The sequence below is a fragment of the Mustelus asterias genome, chromosome 20 (genome assembly GCF_964213995.1).
Source record: "Mustelus asterias chromosome 20, sMusAst1.hap1.1, whole genome shotgun sequence".
In the NCBI taxonomy this organism is placed as follows: Eukaryota; Metazoa; Chordata; class Chondrichthyes; order Carcharhiniformes; family Triakidae; genus Mustelus; species Mustelus asterias.
This window is the reverse complement of record NC_135820.1, coordinates 27,179,447-27,197,605: the sequence shown is the minus strand read 5'-3', so window position 1 is coordinate 27,197,605 and position 18,159 is coordinate 27,179,447. Positions and strand designations below refer to the sequence as shown.

Sequence of the window (18,159 nt, the reverse complement as noted above, 5' to 3'; positions counted from 1 at the left end):
GAGGACAGCCCACCTGGGGGGAAGCAGCGGTGGCAGTGTCTCTGGAGCTGAGCCTGGCCCAGTAGTACAAAAGGGTAAGGAAAGGAGGGTAGTGCTAATTGGGGACTCTACGGTGAGGGGGTCAGATAGGCGTTTTTGCGGACACAGACGGGACTCTCGGATGGTGGTTTGCCTCCCTGGTGCAGGGGTCCGGGATGTCTCTGGTCGAGTCCCAGAAATCCTGAAGGGGGAGGGAGAGGAGCCGAAGGTCGTGATGCATATAGGTACTGCTGACATAGGTAGGAAGAGGGAAGGGGTCATGAAAAGAGAATATAGGGAGTTAGGTAGACAGCTGAGAAAGAGGAATGCAAAGGTAGTAATCTCGGGATTGCTGCCTGTGCCGCGGGAGAGTGAGAACAGGAATCGGTGGAGAATGAATGCGTGGCTGAGGGACTGGAGCAAGGGACAAGGATTTGGGTACTTGGATCATTGGGACCTCTTTAGGGGCAGGTGTGACCTGTTTAAAAAAGACGGGTGTCACTTGAATCCCAGGGGGACCAATATCCTGGCGGGAAGGTTGGCTAAGGCTACTGGAGAGACTTTAAACTAGAAAGGTTGGGGGGAGGGAATCGAAATGAGGGGACTGAGAGCGAGGAGGTTAGCTCGCAAATAGATAAGGAATGTAGACAGGGTAAGAGGGAGGTTAGACAAGTGATGGAGAAGGGAAGTGCTCAGGCTGAAGGTCTGAGATGTGTCTATTTTAATGCCAGGAGTGTAGTGAATAAAGTGGATGAGCTTAGAGCGTGGATTGCTGCTTCGAATTGTGATGTGGTGGCCATTACGGAGACTTGGATGTCTCAGGGACAGGACTGGGTGCTTCAGGTGCCGGGTTTTAGATGTTTCAGGAAGGACAGGGAGGGAGGCAAGAGAGGGGGGGGGAGTGGCACTGTTGATCAGGGATAGTGTCACGGCTGTAGAGAAGGTGGACGCCGTGGAGGGATTGACTACGGAGTCTCTGTGGGTGGAGGTTAGGAACAGGAAGGGGTCGGTAACTTTGCTGGGTGTTTTCTATAGGCCGCCCAATAGTAACAGAGATGTTGAGGAGCAGATGGGGAAACAGATCCTGGAGAGATGTAGGAATAACAGAGTTGTCGTGATGGGAGATTTTAATTTCCCAAACATAGATTGGAATATCCCTAGGGCTAGGGGTTTGGATGGAGAGGAGTTTGTTAGGTGTGTCCAGGAGAGTTTCCTGACACAGTATGTGGATAAGCCTACTAGAGGAGAGGCTGTACTTGATCTGGTGCTGGCTAATGAACCTGGACATGTGGAGGATCTCTCGGTGGGTGAGCACCTTGGGGATAGCGATCATAATTCTATCTCCTTCACGATAGCATTGGAAAGAGATAGGATCAGGCAGGCTAGGAAAGTGTTTCTCTGGAGTAAAGGGAAATACAGTGTCATCAGGGAGGAAATTAGACGGGTAAATTGGAAGGAGGCATTCTTGGGGAAAAGTACCGAAGGAAAGTGGAGGATTTTCAAGGAATGTTTGTCTGGAGCTCTGCATGACAACGTTCCGATGAGACAGGGGGGTGTTGGTAGGGTACGGGAACCGTGGTGCACGAAGGTTGTGATGAACCTGGTGAATAAGAAAAGAGAGGCGTACAGAAGGTTCAGAGAGCTAGGAGGTGTTAAGGATTTAGAGGAGTATACGGGATGTAGGAAGGAGCTTAAGAAGGAAATTAGGAGAGCGAGAAGGGGTCATGAGAAGACCTTGGCGGGTAAGATTAAGGAGAATCCCAAGGCTTTCTACAAATATGTCAAGAGTAAAAGGATGAGATGTGAAGGCATAGGACCCTTAAAAGGTGAAGGGGGAAAAGTTTGTGCGGAACCGTTAGAAATGGCGGAGGTGCTTAATGAATACTTTACCTCGGTATTCACGGTGGAAAGGGATCTGGGTGGTTGTACTGCTGGTTTGCGGTGGACAGAAAGGATCGAGCATGTGGACATAAAGAAAGAGGATGTGTTGGAACTATTGAATGGCATCAAGGTTGGTAAGTCGCCGGGACCGGATGGGATGTAGCCCAGGTTACTGTGGGAGGCGAGGGAGGAGATTGCGGAGCCTTTGGCGATGATCTTTGCATCGTCGATGGAGACGGGAGAGGTTCCGGAGGATTGCAGATGTGGTCCCTATATTCAAGAAAGGGAACAGGGACAGCCCGGGAAATTACCGACCGGTGAGTCTAACCTCAGTGGTTGGTAAGTTGATGGAGAGGATCCTGCGAGACAGGATTTATGATCATCTAGAGAAGTTTAGTATGATCAAAAGTAGTCAGCACGGCTTTGTCAAGGGCAGGTCGTGCCTTACGAGCCTGGTTGAGTTCTTTGAAAATGTGACCAAACACATTGACGAAGGAAGAGCGTTGGATGTGGTCTATATGGACTTCAGCAAGGCGTTCGATAAGGTCCCCCATGCAAGACTTCTTGAGAAAGTGAGAGGGCATGGGATCCAAGGGGCTGTTGCCTTGTGGATCCAGAACTGGCTTGCCTGCAGAAGGCAGAGAGTGGCTGTGGAGGGGTCTTTCTCTGCATGGAGGTCAGTGACCAGTGGAGTGCCCCAGGGATCTGTTCTGGGACCCTTGCTGTTTGTCATTTTCATAAATGACCTGGATGAGGAAGTGGAGGGATGGGTTGGTAAGTTTGCTGACGACACCAAGGTAGGTGGTGTTGTGGATAGTTTGGAGGGATGTCAGAAGTTGCAGCGAGACATAGATAGAATGCAAGACTGGGCGGAGAAGTGGCAGATGGACTTCAACCCGGATAAGTGTGTAGTGATCCATTTTGGCAGATCCAATGGGATGAAGCAGCAGTATAATATGAAGGGTACCATTCTTAGCAGTGTAGAGGATCAGAAGGACCTTGGGGTCCGGGTCCATAGGACTCTTAAATCGGCCTCGCAGGTGGAGGATGCGGTCAAGAAGGCGTACGGCGTACTAGCCTTCATTAATCGAGGGATTGAGTTTAGGAGTCGGGAGATAATGCTGCAGCTTTATAGGACCCTGGTTAGACCCCACTTGGAGTACTGCGCGCAGTTCTGGTCACCTCATTACAGGAAAGATGTTGAAGCCATTGAAAGGGTGCAGAGGAGATTTACAAGGATGTTGCCTGGATTGGGGGGCATGCCTTATGAGGATAGGTTGAGGGAGCTTGGTCTCTTCTCCCTGGAGAGACGAAGGATGAGAGGTGACCTGATAGAGGTTTACAAGATGTTGAGAGGTCTGGATAGGGTAGACTCTCAGAGGCTATTTCCAAGGGCTGAAATGGTTGCTACGAGAGGACACAGGTTTAAGGTGCTGGGGGGTAGGTACAGAGGAGATGTCAGGGGTAAGTTTTTCACTCAGAGGGTGGTGGGTGAGTGGAATCGGCTGACGTCGGTGGTGGTGGAGGCAAACTCGTTGGGGTCTTTTAAGAGACTTCTGGATGAGTACATGGGATTTAATGGGATTGAGGGCTATAGATAGGCCTAGAGGTAGGGATATGATCAGCGCAACTTGTGGGCCGAAGGGCCTGTTTGTGCTGTGGCTTTCTATGTTCTATGTTCTTACCGTCCCCTCGAATGATGTGCGAGGTTCCCTATGTTTTAGTAAATCAGGGAAAGGAAAGTTGATGGGACGAAGTAGATGTAACCTTACAGCTGAGTGGCAAGGACCAGTAGCAAACCTAACCACCAAGGGTATGTTTATTCTTGATTGGTCCAGGGTATGGAATATAACCTCTAATAGCTCATGGGCACATACTTCCCCAATACTCTGGATGACATTGGCTGATGATTTTACGGCCTCTAATGGAACATATTTCATATGTGGCACTAAAGCATACTCGTGGCTTTCTACCAATTGGATAGGATCCTGTTATCTGGGATATGTCGTACCCTACATGCACCACCTACCCTCCCTTCAGCATCACCCTCGCGAGTCCAAAGGACCATTAGTGGAACTGAATGGTTCTTTGTGATGGCCTTTCCGTTATATGGAAGGGGTAGGGCAGCCAACGAACTGATTATGGCCTCAGCGCTGGAACAACTGGCAAACATAACGGCAGCAAATGCCAGGGCAACTGGACAGGCACTGGCCAAGGTCTCGGCTGAGCTGGTGGCTGTCCGGACCGTGGCATTACAAAATTGGATGGCTTTGGATTATCTGTTAGCCTCGCAGGGAGGAACGTGCGCCATTGTAGGTCAGGAATGCTGTACTTATATCCCAGATGCCTCTGAAAATATCACAAACCTGGCCGACCATATTAAGAGACAGGCTGATCAAATTCAAAAGATTGGCCGCGAATTTCATGATTATGACTCACCGGGTTGGTTAGGATGGCTGGGTCACAGATTATTTGATTGGATCTTTAAGGCCTTCATGTTACTACTACTACTGCTACTGGGGATAGGATTGCTTGGCTGCTTGTGTAAATGCATTTTTAATCGGGTCATGGATATACCTATTTAATTAGTGGTCATGATATGACAAAAGGAGGAAATGTGAAGTTGTACGAACTAAGGAATAGCATGATGGGAAAATTGGTCAGCTATTTGGTACAATATAAGCAAGGCTGACTCCGCATAACTTTAAGACATGCCTGACCTCTGTATAACCTGATAAGGCTGACTCTGCATAACTTAAGACGTGAATGAGATCAGAGAAGGTCAAGCGATTCCAAAATGCCGGACCTCTGTAAGGCCTGATAAGATTGATTCCTCATAACCTAGGGCTGTATGAGTAAATAAAACAAGATAAGGTCAGGGATGACGGAGTCACCGACTTTCTTCTGTTACATCAAAGAGCAAGATAAGGGTATGAATGATGAGACAAAGAGTTCTAGGAGGTCAGCAGGTTGTGCCATGATTAATGATATTGCTTATGATTCTATTACTGATCGAATTCCCGAATAAGCTCTGGTCACGGAAACCGATACTGATGTATAAATACTGAACTGTTTCTTTCCGTAAGCGCAGACTTGAGGAGGAATTAGCAAGTTGTACCAACTGTTCTCTGAAATCAAGTTTCAGCCAAATACTGCATGCAGTCTTTCGTAAATAAAGGCTAGTTATTTACATAGAATAGAACATAGAATCCCTACAGTACAGAAAGAGGCCATTCGGCCCATCGAGTCTGCACCGACCACAATCCCACCCAGGCCATACCCCCATATCCCTACATATTTTACCCGCTAATCCCTCTAATCTATGCATCCCAGGACACTAAGGGGCAATTTTAGCATGGCCAATCACCCACCCCACACATCTTTGGACTGTGGGAGGAAACCGGAGCACCTGGAGGAAACCCACGCAGACACGAGGAGAATGTGCAAACTCCACACAGACAGTGACCCGAGCCGGGAATCGAACCCAGGTCCCTGGAGCTGTGAAGCAGCAGGGCTAACCACTGTGCTACCGTGCCGCCCAAAACAAATTTTGTTGAGTCTTTTTATCACAGTCAAGAAGCAGGAAAGTTTCCACTTCAACACTTGCATGGCAGTCAGATATCCAGCGACATTACCCAGGCAACACATTCATAAATCGTGTGCCATTAATCTGGCACCTTTCACAACCATAGGATGTCTCAAAGCCATTCCCAGCCAATGGAGTATCTTTTGGTCACTGTTGCAATGTAGGTAACGGAGCTGCTAAATTGTGGAAAACAGCAACGTGATAATCATCAGATGATCTGTTTTAGATGTTGGTTCAATGCAATGCTCGCCAAGATACCACAAGAAAATCCCCTGCTTCTCTTTGAAATAATGCCATAAGATCTTTTACATGTAAATATAGGGCAGGTGGGACCCTAATTTAATGTTTCACCCAAAAGACTGACAGTACAGCATGCCCAGAAACTGAAGTAAGTGTCAACCTGGACTAAGTGGGGGTTGAACCCACAACTTTCCGATTCAGAGGCAAGAGCGCTACCAGCTGAGTCAATGCCTAAACTCCTTGACCAGGAATCAAGTATAGGTAACAACAGGAAGAGGGCTGAATTCTAACCTTTGGACCATCAGGGACCTCCACCAGGACAAAAACAAAATGGATAGATCATTATAACAGCATTACCATGGGACCCATTACATGGCTGCTCAGATTTTCAAATGTTCTAATGAAAGGTCATTGATGCTGCCAGACCTGCTGAACATTTAAAGCATTTCCAGTTTTTATTTCAGACATCCAACATCTGCAGTATATTGCCTTTGCTTGCCTGCTTTCAAACCATTTTAAAATACCCCCATGCCCTGGCTATCTAGGAATAACCTCCTCCTCCAGTCCTATAACCCTCCAAGATATCAGTGTTCTCAATCTGGATGCCCCACGTATCCCCAATTTCCTTTGCTCCACTATAGTTGGCCGTATTTTCAGTTGTCTGGGCCCTAAGCATTCCACCACTCTCCCCTCCTTTAAGATGTTTTATTAACCCTACTTCATCCCCCCTCTAGTACTATTCATGTTATTTGGTGAGATTTTGCATGATCATGCTCCCATGAAGCACCTTATAATGCTTTATTGTATTAAAGATGGTATATAAACATATTAGTACAAAATGAGGAGAAGGATTTAAAAGTGCCATACCCTGAAGTGACAGATTACAGTCTTGAATTCACAGACTGAACTCTTTGGAAATCCCCTCTGCTGCACCAACAACCACCTAGACTGACCATCAATGCTCCCCGATTTGTGATGTCTATTCTAAATTATCACCAACCAGGAGTTAAAGATTCAGGATTGACCAAGTGAAAAAGGTATAGTTGTTGTGAAATAATGCAGTGCCCGATAATCAGGGAACAATGCAGACCTGGGATGGACATTCATAGACCGAGCTTCACAAGTTAGCAAAATGGGGCAGGGGGTGGTGAGGCGTGGATGGAGGGCGGGGGTTGGGAGTAAACAAGCAAAGCATTGTTTCAATCTCCTCTGCCTGTGAAATTTGAAAACTTTCAATTTATTTGGATATATTTCTAAACCCCATTTGTTACACCAGGTCAGAATAAAGCACAAGCGACAGGAAGCTGCATTATTAAATATAATTGATTAACAGAGCTAAGCATTCACCAGGTATTCTGAATAATCAAAACAGTCAGAGTTTGAGAGTGCTTTGGTTTTAGATGTTCTGGGCTGAGGAAGAAGAGCTACTGGGAAGCAGCAGAGATTAGCGCTGGAATCCAATTAAATTGGAATCCTCAATAATCCAGCAGACTTACATAATGCTGCCTGTAACCATTCAATTTGACATACACCGAAAGCCTGGTTAGTATAGTAGTGATGGTTAGTGTAATGGTGCATGATGGCAGGGAATGGATTGGGTGGTGGTAGAGTTACTGTGCTATCCATTCAGAATGCACAATGTGATGGCATCCGATGCGGAAGCAGCAAGGAAATAATGCAATTACTTTAAAACGTTTGGGGAATCTGTAATCATTTAAAACCAATGTTTGAAGGAGGACACAAATTGTCTGCATCACTAAGTAAAAGAGATTGCTAACTCAGGTTACCCGGGAGAGGGGCAGTGACAGGGAGAAGTAGATGCCAGGGTGGTTTTTGCTCTGTATGATTTTAAAACCGCGTTTTCACGCATGAGCCACAGGAGGCAGCACAAGCCGAGGTTAGTTTTAACCTAAAAATGAGCAGGTCTGACCAACTGTGTGACATATAACCAGGTCGAGTTCAGCAGTTCTTCAAAGAGCCAGCACATTCATGATGTGATGAATGCCCTCTTTCTGCACTACTTAATTCCAATTCTAAAAATCTAACAGGTTTTGTAGAATTTACATTGCGATTGCAATGAAAGAATTAATTCAGATCAGTGCTGCTGAGATGACATCATAGTGACAGTAGATGGCAGTGTCCTCACATTAGACAGAGAGATCCTCGTCACCTCTACAGGCAGTTTCATTGGTGCAGGATCAATAATTCTGTTTCCCCCCTCTTCTGACAAAGCTCAATCTGACAATGAGACTCAGTCAATGCTTTGAGTCAATACCATTCACTAATATAGTTTTCAAAACACAGAAATAACCCACCATAGCAAAAACCAGATAGAGACACACTGAGCAGTCAAGCTTCAGAATCACGCTGCTCGGTTTTGACATTTGCTCAGGATTCAAGGTCTAATGAAGCACATGCAGTCCACTGGGCTGTCTAATATTCACGACTGAGCTCCTGCAATGAACCGTGTAATACTTACACCTGCAGATGTGCAATGAGTTGTCCAACGGTGATTTCCTCTGCCACTTTCTTGTAGAGGCTCTGGCTGTTCAACACCATGCTTTCAAGAATAGCCAGGGACCGCTGCAGGATGGAGGCATCCACAGTTGTTTGGTTGACGTAACTTGCAATCTGGGAAACAGAAATGCATCGTTCAGAATAGGAAGCAAGCACTGGTTAAACTCTACACAGATGACCAAAAGGGACAAACCTGATATCATTTCCAAAATTACTTGACTCTGAGATAAGGTTTCCATTTAGTATCTAAATTTAGGTAAACATTTGAAACTGAGGTAGATGCAAGTAAATGGGAGGAAACTTTCACAATGGAATTAGTTTCAGACTGTTCTTGCAAAGAGCTAGCATAGAGAGGAGGGCCAAATAGCCTCCCATGCACTATAAAAGATCTAGATTTCTAACTGTTCCTCTTGATTGTCATCCTTGTAACATAACTGCAAATTTTTACATTTTGGAAAAGGTTGATCTGCTGGATAGAAAACTACAGGCAGAATGTTCCGGCATCAGAGGCCAGATTGTTAGTCAGCAGTCGTAAAATTGACAGAATTAACCATCAGGCAATGAAACCAGGGGGAACATAATCATAGCCACTGCCTTGGACAGACACAACCCATCTTCAAAATGTGCAATGCTGCTGTTTGGCATCGTCTGCATGAAATACCAACACAACATATGGCAATGCTGAACGTTGAAAAATAAATCTGTCCTAGACGGATGGACTTTCCATGCCAGGGCCCCTGGAAAATAATTTTGGTTCTCACAAACGAAGAATCAGAGTCATTGAAATGATAGGGACTGGCATGGCAGTTAGAGATCTTCCAGCACACAGACCAGAAAGGAGGATTTGTATTTATAAAGCAACATTTGTTGCCTCAAAGCTCCAAAGCGCATCTTGAAAGTGTATCCATTGCAGTAACATAGGAATAGGGCAGTGAATTAGTGCACAGCAAGGTTCCTCAGGAGAACTAGCCTGCTCTTCATTAAATAATGTTCACCTCAGAGGGAAGGAAGACACAACCTATTGCTACTGCCATCTGCTCCTTGATTTTGAATCATGGTGATTCTGTGTGTTTGGTGAGAGGTGGGAACCCGGAATAAAACAGAGCCCTGAGGGTGCATTTAATGTTACAAAAATAATTTATATCTTATAGTGCAACTGAGTAAAATGAGAGGATTACAGATTCTTCTGTTCCTCGAAAGAAAGATGCAAATTTATACAGAATATCATTATTTTCACAGTAACTTTGTTGCAGTGTTAATGCAAGTCTACTAGTGACAATAATAAATAAGCTTTATTTCTGGTCATGTCATCTTGGTTGAACATCTTATCCCAAAAGACAATACTCCAGACAATGCAGCACTCCCACACTACTGCATTTGGGTCTGGATTGTGGGCACAAGCCTCTTGGGTGGAACTGCTGCAGTCCAAATGAGGTGGCTCAGAGGCACCAGTCAACATAACATATAGCAATACTGACCAACATATTGTGGAGATGGTGCCAGTGGCAAAAGTCAAAGAACTAGTAGTCCAGAGGCCCAAGCCCTGGGACTTAGGCTTTAACCCCACTAAGGCAGCTGGTGGAATGTAAATTAATTTAATATAAAGATGGAACATAAAATTTGATCTTTGTAATATTGATCATTAAACTAGCAACGATCCATCTGGTTCTTCTAATGTCTTTTAGGGAAGGAAATCTGGCATTCTTACCTGGTCTGACCTACATGTGACTCCAGATTCACAGCATGCGGTTGACTCAACTGCCTCTGAAACGGCCTAGCAAGCCATTCAGTTCAAAGGCGAGTAGGGATGGGTAACAAATGCTGTCTTCCCAGTGACATAGATATCCCATGAAAAAAAAAATCAAGTATAGAAAACCAAACATAAATTGGATACAGAAGAAAAGACTGGCCCACTAGGGCCTCTTGAAAATGATTCAGTATTTAATAAGCCACTGGGCACAACGCAACTGGGGATTTTTGCATCAGATAAGACTGATGGTTCACAGCAATTAATCCCACTGTTCAAACCAAGTACCCAATCTGGATCAAAGCCGCAGTGTGACGAGCGAACGGTCTTCGGCTGAAGTACCCCACACCAGCAGGCATCGCAGATTCTAGAGCACCGTTCAAACAAGAGGTGCACACACAGCTGTTCCCACACCTGGTCCAGCTCCAGCTCCTCCCCCCAATGCCCAGGCCTTGCTTTGGCCCCTCCTCTGCATGCTATCAGAAACTAATAAGTCTTTGCTCAGCTATTACTGTTTGAGAGATCATTCTGTGCACAAACGACCACTGCATTTACCTACAAATCACTAAAGTTCAAAATGACTTACTCAATTTGAAGCACTTGGGAGAAGTTTCTTTCAGAAAAATGATACGATTCTGTATAAACACATCCTTCTTTGGAGGAACAGAAGCCTGTAATCCTCCCATTTTACTGAGTTGCACTATAAGATACAAATTAACTTTGAATATATCAGATGCATCCTCAGGGCTCCATTTTATTTTGGGCTCCCACCTCCCACCAAAATCGAAGAATCACCTCGATCCAAAAATCAAGGAAGTGATGATGGCAGCAATAATCCTGTCACACAGCAACAGTCACAGTTTGTAAGTGCTAATTAGAACAGGCAGGACTGATGTTCATTAAACCAAGCAGCATGTTCCCAAAGTGTGACATCAAACCTGCAAGTCTCAGAACTCTGTTCAGTGTGACCTGATTCTGACACCAAGGAGTCACACACCTTCCAACTATCCTCACAGTCTCATGTGTGGGGAAAAGAGAGTTGGGGAGAGTGAAAGAACGTGAGCGGGCGAGCGCACCAAACGAGATAGAAAGCTAGACCAAGAGGAGGAGACCAAAAGAGAGAGCACATCTGCAGGGATCAAAAAAAAAGCAAAGGAGAGAGGTGGGAAGGTTCTAGAAAAAAAGAGAGCATGGATATTAGGAGCAAGGGGGAAGAGATGAAAATATAGTATGTGAAAAAGGAAGAGTGTGTAACAGTAAGGAGAGATTTAGAGCGAAAGTGAGGAGAGGGAGTGAGTGTGCAAGAGAGAAGAGCTAGAGTGAGGAGGGTTAGATTGAGGAAGGAGAGACAGAAAAGAGGGGGAATGCTATAGAGACAAAGGAGGAAAAATAGCACAGAGCAGGTAATTTCCCAACACAAGCTGCGTGTTCTCATTCCGTCCCTCCAGGTTCCTCCTCTTCTGCTGCTCTCCACTGGCCTTTTATAAAAGAATTCGATCACAGAGAAAGAAGCATACTGGGACTAAAATTAGTGGAGAACAAACAGCTGGTCGGAGATTCACTGAAATTCAGCACCATGGGATTGAGGGCTGTGTGCAAGCTGTGTGCGCAGAAGGAGACACACCAACATCAAAATCTTCAAAAATAAACATACACACCTTCCCCTCTTTCAAAAATCAATGGATAGTTACTGGGCTTGGGAATCCAGTATTATTTTCATTTCCCTAACCCACATAAGCACAAAAAAAATGAGTATGTTTAAATTTTAAAACGTATACACTCAAGTCTTTTAAATGATGCATGGTTAATTCTGCAAAATTTAACATGTTATTTGCCTTAGATTATATAGTGTGCTCAATTTTAACTTTGGAACAAGTTCTTACAGAAGGTCTGCACACCCGAAGCATTAACCTGCATTTTTAAATACGATTGGAGCCGCACTTCAAGCCTTTTCTGTTTTTAATGCTTTTTTCCAGTATTCCCATTTTCTTCCTTTTAACTTCAACAGAAGGTTTGCACTGACAGGCCAGTGAATGCCTCCTGTCCCTAAGTGCTTCTGCTCCTGGGCAGTGGTGTGTGACAAAGTGAAAAAAAGAGAGTTAAACTGGCTTTGTGCCACTCAAGTGTCCTTGCAAAGAGGCCTCCACGCTGTGGGAAAGGATTTTTTGGCTGAAGCCAGTGCTGGAGTTTCCCACGGGATCGAGTCTGGAATTACTTCCAGGCTCAATGACCTTTGTGTCAATGCAGAAAGAGACTGAAATATTCCAGAAGAATACAAACTTTAGAGGCTAAACATTTGACAGGGGATTCTTTCATTGGTGCCACTTTCTCATGTGTCAAAGCATTTCTGATTTTAAAAAAAGTTTAAAAAGGCTTTGCATTTAAAAGTACCTTCCACAACTCCCAAGATGTCTCAAACTGTTTTACAGCCAATGAAGTATTACATATAATTGCGTAGGACATTCAGCACAGAAAACAGGCCATTTGGCTCAAAAGGTCCATGCTGGTGTTTATGCTCTATGCAAGTCTCCTCCTACTTCCGATTCCAAATTACCATCTTAACCCCGTGTTCCTGTCTCTGTAATATACTGGTTTAGTATCCTCTTGGTGGCAGCAGTCTTTCAACTTGTAAGGTGCTCAAATCTGTGTTAACCATACCTGGGTAGTAGTTCAGGAGCTCCAACTCTGGCACAGCAGTCTCTGCCACATTTGCAGGAGGGGAAGACTGCACGATTCTCTGGCCCCTTGTTTTCTCTGGACCTTCTTCTCGGCCAGCTGAGCTTTTGCTTTCTGCTCGTCTCTTTTAATACCCTTCCAAACACCCCATGGGGTCACGGCCATCAGCACCCGTCTCCTAGTTGTCAGTGTCAAAATTTGCCACTTTCTTATCTTGCTTTCAGGTGGACTTGGAGAGCTGAGCATGATTGTGATCCATTGGCTGGTTCACAGTACATCTGTGAACAGGATCTGTGGATATCCGGCAGATATCTATCCGATGAATGCGGCTGAGCCAGCACAGACATCGTTGGCTTAGCAATATATGATGCTGATGGAATTAACATAGATGCTGAGGATACATCTTGGACAGTGAAGGTAGAAACTGTTCAGCCTTTTCTCCTGCCAGGGATATGTTGTCCAGGTCTTGGAGACTAATAACATGGGCATTCTCAGTCAGGTTGATGTTGTTGCAAATTCTCTTACCCCACCTGGACATAACAGCTGCAGTGTTTGCACTGCATGCGCTGATTTCAGCATCAAGTGACAGATTGCTGGTGATTGCAGAGCCTAAATGTGCAATGTACTGAACAACCTCCAGGGTCACATTGTCAGTGTTGAAAGATGGCAGTAAGGAAACACATGACCATGACATTTGTCTTGCTGATACTGATGGTCAAACTCTTTACAGGCATAGAGTCTGTCCATTTTCCACTGAATCTGTTTATTTGTACAGAATGAAAGTGTGGCATCGTCAATATAGAGCAACTTTAAGGACTTGGTGCACCTTTGTCTTAAGTTCTGCTCCTTAAGTAGGCCCCCTCTGTAGGTGATCTAAAGGCATATATGACAAAATGAAGAATATGCCAAAGAATGTCAGTGCTGGAACAAAACTGTTGATCTCAAAGGCTTCTAATGTTGCCCTATTATAGCTGACCTTATCCATCATGTTATCATGGAAAGAGGTGATTGCATTGAGCAGCTTTGGCAGGCAGCTAATTTTCTCCAGTAGCTTAAACAGACCACCTCTGCTCACATGGTCGAATGTTTTGGTGAGATCGATGAAGGTCATATATATTATGGTCTCTTTGTTCACGGCATTTCTCTTGCAGCTGCCAGACTGAGAAGATCAAATCAATTGTGGATTTTCCAAAATCGGAAACCGCACTGGGATTCTGGGTAGATGTGTTCAGTCAGGGTCTGCAGTCTGACAAGGGCAACACTGAAAAACCTCTCCCATGATGCTCAGCATGTTGGCGCCTCAGTGGTTGTTGCAATCGCTGCAGTCACCTTTGTTCTTGTACAGGATCACATTCATACGATTGCTTCAACAACTTCTGGTAATGAGTTCCACATTTTCACCACTCTGGGTAAGGAGGTTTCTTCAGAAATCCAGTAGGTGACTATCATACATTGGTGGCCTCTGGTTATGCGTTTCCTTACATGAAAAAGCATGGTCTCTAGCCATTTGGTCAAAACCTATCATTTTAAAAGCCTAGGTCACCTCTCAGCCTTTCTGCAAGAAGAGACGAGACCCCAGCCCGAGAATCCTTTCCATATACTCTGGCATCTTTATAAAATCTTCTTTGCTCCCTCTCCCTTTTATAATGTGGAGACTAGACATACAATGCTCCAAGTATGGTTTAACCAAGGTCCAACACGGGTTCAGCATACCTTCCTCTCAATTCTAACCCTCCAGAGGAAAAGCGTAGTGCTTGATTTTCTTTATTTATGGTTGTTAGCCTGTTACACAACTTTTAGTGTCAGATGTACTGGGCAGAATTTTCCATTTTCTGTTCTATATGTTTTGTGGGGTGATCCACCTGCGTCATTCCCACTGGCTGGAATGGTGTGACGTTGTGCCTGATTCCACGCTTGCAGCCTCATTAATTATGCACAGGCAAGCATCTCTCCATCTCCGAAACATGCGGATAAGGAGCTGCTTCATCCACTCGCTGTCAGCAAGCGAGTCCAAAGGCTCAGGTGCCATATGCGAATGGCAGTCCAGCACACTCCTATCACTCTCTCCAGCACACCTGTCTTCACAATATCATGCAGGATGCACAGAACAGAGGCAAAATGGTGGCACCTCAAGTCGTCTGTACCCGGATTTAACCACCATGCCCTCGAGGCCTTGATTCGAGGAGTCTGGGCTCAGGTGCATGTCCTTTACCCAAGGGATGTCTCCAAGCTGCACTCCAACCTCACCTCTCCAGCCTGGGAGGCTGTTGCCCAGGAGGTCAGTACAGCTGATGACTATGCCATAAACAACACATAATGCAGGAAGCAGATGAATAATCTCATCTGCTCTACCCGGGCAAGTCCTCTCTCAGTTCCCCCCCTAATCAAACTCTCAATGGCAACATGTAGTCAAATGGCAACCCTATTCACAGATCTCACACATCAGTTAGCGGAAGACACATTCTCTCATGGACACTTCCACGTTACCATCACCCCACCTGTCATGTTGCTCACACTCCACCCTCTGCTCCTTCTGGAGAGGGCTCACAACAAACTGTGATCATGAGAAAAACCTCTCTCCAGTGAATATTGCAGAGAGCCACCTGAGCAGTCCAGGCATCTGAATCGCATTTTCAGAAATCCCTCTAGTCTGCTCTACGAGGCTGTGTGGGGAGCTGTGAGCAGGATTATGCCCATTGCATTTCAGGTGCTGGAGTACATGGACAAGGAGGAACAACAACAGAACTGGCCAGGTAAATAACAATTCAAAACACTGCTTTAATTCAGTTACAGTCATCTTAATTAGAAAACTGATCAGTCTTGTGCCTTTTCACTAAATGGTACAATTTGCATCGACTTTCCATATTGCCAGCTGATGTTTTTTGGCACGAGTTTGTAGCAAGCTGTGATTAATGGAGTGTCGCGAGGATCAGTGCTGGGGCCTCAGCTATTAATGACTTAAACAAAGAAACAGAGAGCAATATATCTAAATTTGCTGACGATACAAAACTAGGTGGGAATGTAAACAGTGAGGAGGTTGCAAAAAGGCTGCAAAGTGACATCAACATGTTAAGTGAGTGGGTAACAAGGTGGCAGATGTAGGGAAGTGTGTAGTTATTCACTTTGATCCTAAGAATGGAAAAGCAGAATATTTTTGAAACTTGTAAATGTTGATGTTTAGAGGCAAATAATTCAAAGTTAGCATGTATGTACAGCAAGCAATTAAGGCCAGTGCCTTGATGGAGTTTGGAAGAATGAGAGGTGATCTCATTGAGACATACAAGATCCTGACAGGGATTGACAGGGTAAATTCCGAGAGGTTGTTTCCCCTGACTGGGGAAATCTAAAACACCCAAGTACAGTCTCAGGATAAGGAGATTCTCACTTTAGGACTGAGATGAAGAGAGATTTCTTCACTCAGGGCATTTTTACTCTTATGAATTCTCCACCTCCGATGGAGATGCTCCATGGTTGAATATATTTAAAGATGAGAAAGACAGATTTTTGATCTCTCAGGAAATCAAGGGATAGCAGCAGGGAAAGTGGAGTTGAAGTTAAAGATATTGAATATTGGGGAAAGCTTGACATGCCCTCTAGTCTACCCCTATTCCTGACCTGTGATTACAAAAGTGACGACAGTAGGAAAGGGTTTACAGTGGGGAGCAGCATGAAGGCTTGAGTTTCAAAATCCTGCAGATTGTTGGGTGAAGGGGAAGCAGAGGTGGAGGCAATGAGCAAGGTGAGAAACTCAGATTCTCTGAAAAAGAACTGAGGGAGAGCAGGAAGTCTTGGCTACATCATACAATAGGGAGTAATAACTGAAAGCCCTAATATTCCACAGTGCCACAGGAGCTGCCGAGAGATTGCTATGCTGCCACCTCTCATTTTTTTTAAAAATTGTGACAGAAGCAAAACTCTGAGTCAGAACTCTGGAGCTCCTCTTCAAAGAACAAAGAACAGTACAGCACAGGAAACAGGCCCTTCGGCCCTCCAAGCCTGTGCCGCTCCTTGGTCCAACTAGACCAATCGTTTGTATCCCTCCATTCCCAGGCTGCTCATGTGACTATCCAGGTAAGTCTTAAACGATGTCAGCGTGCCTGCCTCCACCACCCTACTTGGCAGCGCATTCCAGGCCCCCACCACCCTCTGTGTAAAAAACGTCCCTCTGATGTCTGAGTTATACTTCGCCCCTCTTAGCTTGAGCCCGTGACCCCTCGTGATCGTCACCTCCGACCTGGGAAAAAGCTTCCCACTGTTCACCCTATCTATACCCTTCATAATCTTGTATACCTCTATTAGATCTCCCCTCATTCTCCGTCTTTCCAAGGAGAACAACCCCAGTCTACCCAATCTCTCCTCAGAGCTAAGACCCTCCATACCAGGCAACATCCTGGTAAACCTTCTCTGCACTCTCTCCAATGCCTCCACGTCCTTCTGGTAGTGCGGCGACCAGAACTGGACGCAGTACTCCAAATGCGGCCTAACCAGCGTTCTATACAGCTGCATCATCAGACTCCAGCTTTTATACTCTATACCCCGTCCTATAAAGGCAAGCATACCATATGCCTTCTTCACCACCTTCTCCACCTGTGTTGCCACCTTCAAGGATTTGTGGACTTGCACACCTAGGTCCCTCTGTGTTTCTATACTCCTGATGACTCTGCCATTTATTGCATAACTCCTCCCTACATTATTTCTTCCAAAATGCATCACTTCGCATTTATCCGGATTAAATTCCATCTGCCACCTCTCCGCCCAATTTTCCAGCCTATCTATATCCTGCTGTATTGCCCGACAATGCTCTTCGCTATCCGCAATTCCAGCCATCTTTGTGTCATCCGCAAACTTGCTGATTACACCAGTTACACCTTCTTCCAAATCATTTATATATATCACAAATAGCAGAGGTCCCAGTACAGAGCCCTGCGGAACACCACTGGTCACAGACCTCCAGCCGGAAAAAGACCCTTCGACCACTACCCTCTGTCTCCTATGGCCAAGCCAGTTCTCCACCCATCTAGCCACTTCTCCTTGTATCCCATGAGCCTTAACCTTCTTAACCAACCTGCCATGTGGGACTTTGTCAAATGCCTTACTGAAATCCATATAGACGACATCCACGGCCCTTCCTTCATCAACCGTTTTTGTCACTTCCTCAAAAAACTCCACCAAATTTGTAAGGCACGACCTCCCTCTTACAAAACCATGCTGTCTGTCACTAATGAGATTGTTCCGTTCTAAATGCACATACATCCTGTCTCTAAGAATCCTCTCCAACAACTTCCCTACCACGGACGTCAAGCTCACCGGCCTATAATTTCCTGGGTTATCCCTGCTACCCTTCTTAAACAACGGGACCACATTCGCTATCCTCCAATCCTCAGGGACCTCACCCGTGTCCAAAGAAGCGACAAAGATTTCCGTCAGAGGCCCAGCAATTTCCTCTCTCGTCTCCCTGAGCAGTCGAGGATAGATGCCATCAGGCCCTGGGGCT

At 45.3% G+C, this 18,159-nt stretch overlaps 2 protein-coding genes across 4 annotated transcripts in view; both read right to left on the bottom strand.

The window, feature by feature from the left end:
* LOC144508453 (acyl-coenzyme A diphosphatase NUDT19-like) overlaps window positions 1-18,159 on the bottom strand; it is a 424,531-nt gene that overhangs the window by 314,469 nt on the left and 91,903 nt on the right. The gene's annotated exons all lie outside the window — the stretch shown is intronic.
* The window catches only part of LOC144508449 (engulfment and cell motility protein 2), a 182,548-nt gene that overhangs the window by 82,812 nt on the left and 81,577 nt on the right, over window positions 1-18,159 (bottom strand). For both annotated transcript variants that reach the window (XM_078236372.1, XM_078236371.1), the window contains one exon: window positions 8,205-8,356. In XM_078236372.1, coding sequence (XP_078092498.1) covers window positions 8,205-8,356 — 152 coding nt within the window. The remainder of the gene's footprint in view (window positions 1-8,204; window positions 8,357-18,159) is intronic.